The following is an 11,008-nucleotide window of genomic DNA, read 5'->3' as shown; positions in this document are numbered from 1 at the left end:
TTGCAAGCTCCGCCTCCCGGGTTCACACCATTCTCCCACCTCAGCCTCCCAAGTAGCTGGGACTACAGGCACCCACCACCACGCCCGGCTAATTTTGTTTTTATATTTTTATTAGACACGGGGTTTCACCATGTTTGCCAGGATGGTCTCCATCTCCTGACTTTGTGATCCGCCCACCTCGGCCTCCCAAAGTGCTGGGATTACAGGCGTGAGCTCTGCCAGCTAAATGTAGGATTTAAACAAAGGACAGGCAATGCTCAGACCCAGTGACGGCAGGGACGGGCGGCTGGGCCACTACCCAGGTCTGGAGAGTTCCTAACAAGCTACTGAAACAGCGTGGGAGGCTGGGCACCTGCAGAGCTCCCCCTCCGCTGGGGGAAATGCTGCCTGGACTGCTGTGGCCCTAGCCCCATCCCCACTCGTGGGCGCTGTTCATGCTATGGAAGAAGGCCCCGGTGCAGTCCGGCAAGTCACTCCAACTCAATTCTCCGATGTGCTCCAGGGGACCTGACAGTTTCCTTTGTATACACTTCACACATTTCTAAGCTTATTTTTGCTGTTTTGTCTTCCTCTGTTTTCTGGCTGACCATTTATTTCCTTGTGTAGAGGAAGACCACTGATTTGTGTATATCAATTTGGCACCGTCGCATTCCTACATACACATCTTACTGCTTATCATTTCCAGGAAGAATTCTCTTGGAATTCCCTATCAACAATGAAGGAAGCTGTGAATGACGTGCTGGCCTCCCTTTTCAGACCTTACGCAGCTCATCTCCTCCCGTCCTCCAGGGCCAGGTGGCCATCGCAGGCCCCTGCTGTCATGTGGTATGCAGCTGGGTGAACAGTGTCCTGGCCTGCTCCCGACTGCAGTTTTACGCCTCTCTTCACTCGCATGGTGCGCTTTTGGCTTGAGATATAAATGCACTGTTACGTTAAACCAGTGTCCACATCCTCTTGACATTTCCGTTGCCTAAAGACACAGACCTCCCTGGACGACGCATCCGTTCTCTCACAAGGTCTGAGCCCCGCCACACGCTGGCTGTGCTCTGGGCACCAAGGCTTCGGAGGTGACCACAGCCCTGGTCCCTACCTCACGGTACTTCAGGTTTAATGAGCAGAACAGACGCTCCACAGAGAATGGCCCAGCAGTTCCTCACTAGTGGGTGGACCATCTTCCCTGAGGACCTGGCAGGCAAGAAGGAGACATCCTCCTGCTGAGGAAGGTGTCCTGCTGGAAGACAGGACGTGTTGGGGCCCAGGTCGGGAAGAGGCTACCCCACTCCAGGCGTACGAGGGCGGACGTGACATGAGGAGCAAGTGAGGGGAAACGAGGCTGCAGAGACACGGGCGAGGGCGAGCAGGCTCCACCAGCAGAGCACATGGAGCTCTCCAGACGCTTCCATAAAGACAGGGCCAGGGAGGCTGCTGAACAGCAACTTCCAAGACTGAAAAGGTACACGTCGCACGGACACAGAGGTGGCCTCTGCAAAACTGTGATATGGCAAGGCCTGGCCTCTGCACCCTCCCCAGATCTCCCCGCAGCCTTTCTGTCCACGCTAGACACATCCTGAGGACACCTCTGGGAGTCTGCTCAGACGATGAGGGTTCCTTCCCTGCCCTGCCTCAGCGTCTCGTGCATAGCAAGGCATAAATGACTGCCTCTCCTCACAGATTTGACAGAAGGGCGATTTCGTGGGGCAACCAAAACGTAAGCAGAATCTGGCTGCACCCAGAGGGGTTGGGGCTGGCGGAGTCCTTCCCCCTCTGAAGTCATACTGGGAAGAGGGCTGCCTGGCCTGGCTGTCGATGCCAACATGCTCACAGAACCTACCTGCCAGTGACATGTGCTCCTGTGCATCTTCTGGGTGGGCACAGGACACAGCAGGATGAGAAACTGTCACGAACACATCAGGGAGGATTCTGACTCCAACTGTGGCTTTGCTTGCTCAACTCTACCTTCACTCAGAGCCACTCTCCAAAGCCCAAGGCCTTGGCTGTCAGCCTGCAGAGTCGGGCTCTCTTTTGAGGGGTGCTAGCATCCTCACTGCACCCCTCTCCCATCTCGACAAGCAAATCCCTTAAAGACCAGATGGGTCACGTTTTCTTTCATTTCCATAATCTCCCTTACTGTTCCCTAAGTTCTGAATCCTTCTAGCCCTTTACACTGGCATGAATTTAACTTATAGGATCTTTTATCAGTGTGCCTACTTTTACACCGAGGCATAAAATTAAAACTGTGGCCCGGCGCGATGGCTCACGCCTGTAATCCCAGCACGTTGGGCAGCTGAGGTGGGCGGATCACGAGGTCAGGATCCAGCCTGGCCAACACGGTGAAACCCCGTCTCTACCAAAACTACAAAAATTAGCTGGGCATGGTGGCAAGCACCTGTAATCCCGGCTGCTCGGGAAGCTGAGGCAGGAGAATCACTTGAAACCAGAAGGCGGAGATTGCAGTGAGCTGAGATCCCACCACTGCACTCCAGCCTGGGTGACAAAAGCAAAACTCCGTCTCAAAAAAAAAAAAAAGTGAAAGTGAAACAAAAGATGGGAGTGTGTTTTTTGTTAAAGGTTAAAAGAGTTTTTAATCACAAAACATCAACAGTTGTTGGCTTGTCTCAATCTTTTATAAGCAACTATTTGCCACCAAAGTGGCCGATTTCAAAGAGCTGGTTATATCTGCAGTGATGTTTCTCTTTAATTAAACACCCACTGTGTTAGTTATCTGATGCTGTGGAATGAATTTACACAGGTGCCTAGGCCTCAAACAACAAGCATCGATTTTCCAGCGTCTGGGATGGGGAATCCGGGCACAGCTTAGCTGGGTCCTCTGCTGTGGGCTCTCAGGCTGCAGTTGTGGTGTCACCCGAGATGGGGTCTCATCTGAGGCCCGACTGACGAAGGACCTACTTCCAAGTGCCTTCACTTGGTGCCAGCAGGATCCACTTCCTTCCGGCCTGCTGGGCTGGGAGCCTCAGTTCGCAGCCAGCTGCCAGTCAATTCCAACCTCACTTGATTCCTTGCCATGTGGCCCTCCCTGGGATGGCAGCTTGCTTTACTGAGGCCAGTAAGGGAGGGTCTGGTAGCCAGACAAGAGTCAGAATCTTTTGTGATGGGATCAGGCAGGTGAAATTTCCCTCAATGTGGAGGCCTTCTATTGGCTGGAAACAAGGGGCTGGAGGGAAGGACTGCACAAGGCCATGTGGGGACCATGGTGGGCCCCCTTAGAAGCTACCTGGGCATCTGCCTATTTCTTACTCTAATAATCCTGTTTGCAAAGGAACTATTTTAGAATGGCACTGCTCTGAACATTTTCATAGTTATCTGTTCATTCTCCTATCCATGCTCAGGTAATACAGGAAATAGTGTAAAAACACAAAACAAGTCAACAAACTAATCCTTAAAAATAAATTCGTATCAAACCATTTCCCCTATCGTGGTCCTGTGGGATTTTTGGACCTGGAAGGGGGTGTGGAGCAAGGAGTCCTAAGTGTGTATGGCTGTGACACAGACAGGTGAACTGACAAGAAGCTGGGCCTGTGTTTGTGGGGTTCGCTAAGTGGCATTTTGAAATTCAATAAAAGCCAACTAGCAAACCTAAAAACTTGCATAAAAGTTAAACAGTGAGTAAAATTTATCAGATGCCAAGTGAATCTGCTCTGAGAGTTTAGGAAGCATCAATATGAAACCCACACATCCTAACCGAGTTGGGTATCAAAAGCGTGCAGTGGCCAGGAAATGTACCTTTAAGAGAACTGACAAGTGGGTTTTCATTAATGAAAAAGACATATTAAAAAATGATCTAATACAGGAAGAGGCTGGGAAAACAGTTTTTCACTTTAGAGCAAGGCTTTCATCAATCTTCTATGAAATAATCTATCATGTTAAGTATCAAAATTTGAAAACTTAATACTGAATTGAAAAGGGGGAATGTTAGTTAAGAGAACAAGTTCACAGTTGTGAGAAACAGCCCAGTGTAATTCTGCCCAGAAATCTGTGTCCCATAAAATCTATGTATTGCATATAAAGAATCATCCCAACCTCAGTTTTACTGAAAACTAAAAACAGCTGCCCTCTTACACAGTCTCGTCTCTGGACTCATTAAATCAGTAATGATGCACATTAATCATCACTGAGCTGTACAGAACTTTAAGTTTTGCCTGCGGAATGTCTTACCTGCTTGACAAGAGAAGTATCCTCACTCCTGTGGACTCCAGTAATCTTAGCTGCAGGACACATTAATTTGCAATCTTAGGTCTGCTTTACAACCAAACACAAACTCTTAGAAGCAGCCGTACACCAATGCTCCATGTTTTCTGCGCTGAGAATAGTTTTCACCATCTGTGACTGGGTACCCTAAGTCAGAAAAAAACAAGGTTTGAATCCTAGCTCAAACGTTTTAACCGTGTGACTTCTGGTGAATTACTTAACCCCTCTGAGCCTTACTTTCTTTACGTAATGCAAGTATCAACTCCGTGGGCCAGACCAGCCCCAGCCTCCTACAAATCCATCTCTGTCCACAGATGCCACTGTGGACAGACCACCGTAGGAGGAAGGGCTGTGTCCCTCCTCTCCACTCTCAGGTCCCTCCACCATAAAAAGCCCACTCTCCATAAAGCTGTTGAGAATTAAGTACCACAGCAGACACAGAGCACCTAGGACACTGCTTGGCACACTGAAGCACCAGTAAACATTTAGCTGTTACTACTAGGAAATATGTCCTGGAGACGCATAAGAAACCGCTAAGAAATCTTGGGGCAAAGGTGGAGGCTCTCTCGAGAAGAGTGTTTACTGGGAGTGGGGAGAAACAGCTGGGCATCTGCAGCAGGGCAGATGGTGGGCAGCCAGCCTTCCAGAACAGGAGAGTGTGGCAAACGCACCAGAGCCACTCGGCGGTCAGTCACACTCCCGCGGGCCACGCGAGGCTGTCCAGGTGCTGAGGATGCGGGCGCGCAGGGTCGGCCAGGTGTCCTGTCATGCAGACCTTACATTCCACAGGAGGGAGAGCAAACAAGTAGGAACACATGCGGCGGACATGAAGGCCACACCACAACAGACGGTGTGATGCATGGAGGAAGAGCTTGCCTTGGATGGGGCAGGAGAGCCTCTCTGAGAAGCAGAGCTGGCCACGCCAAAGCCTGGGGAAGAACCTGAGACATGAGCACGGAGCTGGCTGGAAGAGCAGGGAGGCCACTCAGCTGCAGCTCAGGGGGGATGGCAGTGGCCGGGGGTGAGGACCTCCAGACCACAGGGACGAATCTGGGCTTTATGCCATGTGCAGGTGACTAGCCTCACATATACGCAGGGAACCTAGGCTCTGGTTTACCTCTTTCAAAAGATAACCCCGTCTTCCGTGGAGAGAAGGATCTGGAGCTAAGAGCAAGCAGGTGGTCTGGTGAGGAGATGACTGCAGTGGCCTCAGAGATGACTGAGCTGAGGCTGCTGTGGCCAGTGCTGAGACGGATGGATGAGGATTTGTTAGAGGCACCATTTAGAGGGAGCGATGTGAGGGCTTGAGGGTAAGGAAATGGGATGGTAGAATGAGGAAAGCAAGGCGAAGCCCGTGAGGCAGGGAGAGAATCACAAGTCTGAGCCGCCTACGTGACAACCAAATGGAAGCATCTGGCTGGACCCACGAGTCCGGAGCTCAGAGGAGAGGTGGAGATTGAAGACATCAGTGTGGGAAGGGACGGGGAAGAACGGAGATTGCTAAAGCTTCTGCAACAACCTTGCCCGGGCACTGTTCTCACGCTGGCAGCTGTCTTGAAGACAGCGTAGTCTGCATTTGCTTTAGGAGTGGTGACTGGTTGCACAAATCATTTGTTCATACCCACCTGCTCTTCAAACGCCAAGCATCATGTTTCCAAATCACGGAGGCATAGGACAAACTGCAGATCCCTAAAAGACACTTTTAAAGAAGAGTCACCTTTGGCCAGGCACAGTGGCTCACACCTGTAATCCCAGCACTTTGGGAGGCCGAGGCGGGCAGATCACCTGAGGTCAGGGGTTTGAGGCCAGCCTGGCCAACATGGCGAAACCCTGCCTCTACTAAAAACACAAAAATTAGCTGGCATAGTGGTGGGCGCCTGTAATCCCAGCTACTCGGGAGGCTGAGACAGGAGAATCATTTGAACTCCAGATGGAGGTCGTAGTGAGCCGAGATTGTGCCACTGCACTTCAGCCTGGGCAACAGCGTTAAACTCTGTCTTAAAACAAATAAATAAGAGTCACCTTTATAGTTTTGTCGTTTAACCCTGTTTTTTGACCTTCTGAGTATAAATTGAAAGGCAAAGTAACAGCTGCACAGAATTGAAACTATTATGACTGCTATGAACTGACCTTGGCAAACACTTAAAAGACCATGGCAAACAGTCTTAAAAAGCAATAGCATGGTTTTAAAACTTTTAAGGCTGAATGTTGTCCAGTAAGCACAAATTCAAGCATGAGGTCATCCCATATTTGATGCACAAAATCTAGAAGTCAAGCAGTATCAGTAAAAGTACCACCTGTTTAACTTGTGAAAAAAATGTTTTTACAAATTTGATTTCTAAGCAAAAATTACTCAGCAAAAGTAAAGTGAAGTGGAAAAAGGAAAAAGGGATCTGTTTTTCTCTCGAGCTCACAGTCATTGCTCTTAAACTGTAATTGGTTTAAGTCTTCCGGCCAGCTTTCCACAAGCCCCGAGGTCTTTCTGCTCCACATAATATCCAACTGTGATCATCCCCAAGCAACTACACAAATCTGGGATTTTGTTGCTTCAAAGACAAAGGCAATGAGCTGGGGCTCAGAAAGCCTCATAAGGAGACTCTCGAATAACGGTGAGAAGAGCAATTAATAACTACGTCCCTCCTGGGTAAAACCGTGTCACTGGCCGGGCGCGGTGGCTCACGCCTGGAATCCCAGCACTTTGGGAGGCCGGGACGGGCGGATTCACGAGGTCAGGAGATCGAGACCATCCTGGCTAACGTGGTGAAACCCTGTCTCTACTAAAAATGCAAGAAACTAGCCGGGCGTGGTGGCGGGCACCTGTAGTCTCAGTTACCCCGGAGGCTGAGGCAGGAGAATAGTGTGAACCCGGAAGGCGGAGCTTGCAGTGAGCTGAGATCGCGTCACTGCACTCCAGCCTGGGGGACAAAGCGTGACTCCGTCTCAAAAACAAAAAACAAAAAACAAAAAACCGTGTCACCGCCTCGACCTCAAGCCTACCATCGACAGCTCTCGGGGCCTGCTGTTTCCCTCCCTGCGTCCCACTGGAACCTACCCCATCTGTGCCAGCTTCTGCAGCAGTTGTCCTGTCTAGCTTTACATACAGTATGTGAGGTCAGAGGAGATGTAAAGACTCAAGATACCAACGTGGGAACCTCTTCACCGTGTTTGCACAGACTAGGAAGGCTTCCCCTCTCGGTAAAATAACCAGCTGCTTGAAAAGCAAGTTGTCCTTTCTACTTTGGGCAACTGGCTAAAAGTGGAACAGAGAAGGAATTTCTTAGGAGAAAGGAAACTGTGCGATGGAGGATAAAAATCACAGAACAGACACAGAAGCTTGAAAATAATTAACACAATAAAGTGATATTTAATTTCTGTATGACATTATAGAAAAAGACAAGCTTACTGAAAAACTTCTGGATATACATTAAAATATATTCCATATTTATTCAGAATATCATAATCAGTGCAAACAGAGAACTCGCTTCTCACCTGTAACAGTTAAGTACAATACTGTAGGCTAGATACATGATATTTCAGTCAAGTCTTCAGTATTAGCTTGTAAAAAAAATCTACAATTATAGATATCCAATTTATCATACAAAATATATATACAAAGGCATAATTGTAGTGTAGAAAGATAAAGTTAACAAAATACAACTTATGTAATTTACTTTACACAAAAATGTATTCTAGTTAATTTTTTCCAAGAGCTTCACCAATTAGTCGAATAGCAATACTCTTGCCTTCATCTGTTTGAATGACAAGCAAAGCTTCAAATTTGCCTGCGGACTTCGGTTTGAACTGCACGGGCATGTTGATGTAATGCTGGGCTCTGGAAAGAGAGAGGCACATGACAGCGGCATGTCGTGACAGTACCTGCAACCCTGTCCCAGGCAGCACAGCGCCTGGCTCAGGTGTTGACGAAAGAGCTCGGTCAAGCCACATTCAGCTTAAATGTATTTATAATTTCTTTGATGCTATTATTTAAACAGAAAATGACACAAAGGAGAGAAAAATCTAAAATTGGATTAAAACAGTATTACATACATATATATTCCTGGCTATCCAGCAACTATTAATATACAAAAAGGAAAATAAGATGTCTAAACTATCATATATACAGTTTTATATTCTGCCTGCAAAAGCTATCTACCTAAGAAAGGGTTCGGGAACACCCTAATTGCCCATTTTACTCAGTCCAGATAGCATATTGTACTGGAAAGATTAAAACAACTTGTCCCAACCCTATCATTAATGGGCTGTGCAGGTTTTGCTCTAAAATTCATATGAAACTTTTTTTTTTTTGAGACGCAGTTTCACTCCTGACGCCCAGGCTGGGGTGCAATGGCACCCCACTTCGGCCTCCCGGGTTCAAGCAATTCTCCTGCCTCAGCCTCCTGAGTAGCTGGGATTACAGGCGCCGCCACCGCACCCAGCTAACGTTTGTGTTTTTAGTAGAGGCGGGGTTTCACCATGTCGGCCAGGCTGATTTCAAACTCCCGGCCTAAAGTGATCCGCCCGCCTTGGTCTCCCAAAGTGCTAGGATTACAGGCGTGAGCCACCACGCCCGGCTCGAAACTTTCATCAAAAATATTCTAGAAACTTTACTTTCAGATTACAGTATATAGAGGCAGGTAACGAGTGCCCTATGGTTAAAAATAGTATTCTGGGGGGTTTGTTTTTGTCCCTAAAACTATGTCCTAAGAGCTTCAAAATACACCTCAAAACATGCAATTTAACAAGTTATTCACAGTGTGAATGAGGCTACACACGTATGACACACAGCCCATGTGATGTCATCAACCTCAAGGCTTAGCCGTTTTTAAGTGGACCTTCTGAGCTCGGGGAAGGAACTTCACCCCTTAGTCTGGTCTCAGAGCTGTGTGTTTTACAGCCTGGCAACCAGAAGTGATGTACGTTTCGGTTTCCAGCATCTGTCCTGAAAAACCCAGCAGTGTCGGCTCTTGGGTGCACAAGAGTACACCGGGCACGAGGTTTAGAAAACAGCTTCAGTATTTCAAAGCCTTTTCCTGGATATAACTGATAATACAGATAATGGATGTTCTTAAATATATCTATATAGCGCAAAGGTGTGTATGTATATCTTTCTATATTTTTATTTAAAGGCTGGGTTATTTTTCCCAAATGCATTACACTTGTTTTACCATGTCAAAGATAACGTACTTTTTAAAACAAATCTAATCTGGCCCATGGCATTAGCTACAATTTTCTGTTTCATGTTGGCGGTCAATACTTGGATATATATAGTACCATTTGCCTATTTAAGAGGCATTATAACGTATGAATTACTAAAAATAATAAAATATCCCAAAACAAATCTCTGGAAGAACTCATTATTAACAAATTTCATCACAGAATACAGAACTGTTCTATATTAAACTGAAAATTTAAGTCTACTGTGATTAAAATATATCATCTGCTTTAGATTTACAGATACACGGAATAAACTGGAATGCAATTTAGAAAGAACTACAACATTTAATACAGCTATAGAACACTCCCAGCAAGATGGATATACTTTAAAAAGTACTTTGTAGTACTATTATTAAGAACTAATTTAATCTACACACACACACACACACACACACACACACACACACACACACACACGGGAAAAGGTAGTGGGAAAGTCCTCTGAACCCAGTGGGGAGGTCTAGTTCAGATCCTCTCTCTAGCTATGATGGATTTACCTGCAAAGGCACGCAGAGCAGAAACACATCTAGGGAGCAGAGAGGCCATCAGGCTGTGTACACCCAGCTCCAGCTCCCTGCAGGCCCCATCTACGTGGAAAGGGCTTAGTGGAACCTACAAATTCTAGCAACTACACTTCTTTCTTTTCTTTCAAAACATTTTTTTTTTCAGATGGATTCTCGCTCTGTCGCCCAAGCTGGAGTGCAATGGCGCAATCTCAGCTCACTGCAACCTGTTTCCCTGGTTCAAGCCAATCTCCTGACTCAACCTCCTGAGTAGCTGGGACTACAGGCATACGTCACCAGGTCTGGTTACTTTTTTTTTTTTGAGACGGAGTCTCGCTCTGTTGCCAGGCTGGAGTGCAGTGGCACGATCTCGGCTCACTGCAACCTCTGCCTCCTGGGTTCAAGCAATTCTTCTGCCTCAGCTTCCTGAGTAGCTGGGACTACAGGCGCCCGCCACCATGCCCAGCTAATTTTTGTATTTTTAGTAGAGACAGGGTTTCACCATGTTGGCCAGGATGGTCTTGATCTCTTGACCTCATGATCTGCCCTCCTCGACCTCCCAAAGTGCTGGGATTACAGGTGTGAGCCACCGCATCTGGCCTACTTTTTGTATTTTTAGTAGAGGTAGGGTTTCACATGTTGGCCAAGCTGATCTTGAACTCCTGACCTCAGATGAGCCGCCCGTCTTGGCCTCCCCCAAAATGTTGGGATCACACGCGTGAGCCACCATGCCCGGCCCGGAACATTTTTTTAAAGGAACACTTTCTACAGAAAAAAAAAGCCAGTACATTAGCACATGCAAGGTAACACCATTATCAAAGAAGCTGAAAAAGGTAATAAAATTTGTTCCCACACGTGGGTGAGAAGTCACTGCAGCTCAATGATGACTCTGTTCCTTGGCTTGTCACTTTTCTAGGAACTGTCCTTCTCTCTCGAATGACAGGCAAGGTCTGCCAGGATTGTGCACCCTGCACTGTGCAAGGACATGAGGGCACAGTTGAGGCGAAACCTATTAGCTACCACACCTCAGCTGGGATTAGATGTGCATGAAACAATAGGTTAAGAGAAAGATGCTTTTTGGGACT

The 11,008-nt window shown here is 47.4% G+C and overlaps 1 protein-coding gene across 15 annotated transcripts in view; it reads right to left on the bottom strand.

The window, feature by feature from the left end:
* Window positions 1-7,546: 7,546 nt before the first annotated feature.
* Window positions 7,547-11,008, bottom strand: part of CEP192 (centrosomal protein 192) — a 142,875-nt gene continuing 139,413 nt past the window's right edge. For all 15 annotated transcript variants that reach the window (XM_065533539.2, XM_074022954.1, XM_005587252.5 and 12 more), the window contains one exon: window positions 7,547-8,038. In XM_065533539.2, coding sequence (XP_065389611.1) covers window positions 7,900-8,038 — 139 coding nt within the window. In that variant the 3' untranslated portion in view covers window positions 7,547-7,899. The remainder of the gene's footprint in view (window positions 8,039-11,008) is intronic.

The sequence above is a fragment of the Macaca fascicularis genome, chromosome 18, assembly GCF_037993035.2.
Source record: "Macaca fascicularis isolate 582-1 chromosome 18, T2T-MFA8v1.1".
Taxonomy (NCBI): Eukaryota; Metazoa; Chordata; class Mammalia; order Primates; family Cercopithecidae; genus Macaca; species Macaca fascicularis.
This window is presented reverse-complemented; position numbering and strand designations above follow the sequence as displayed.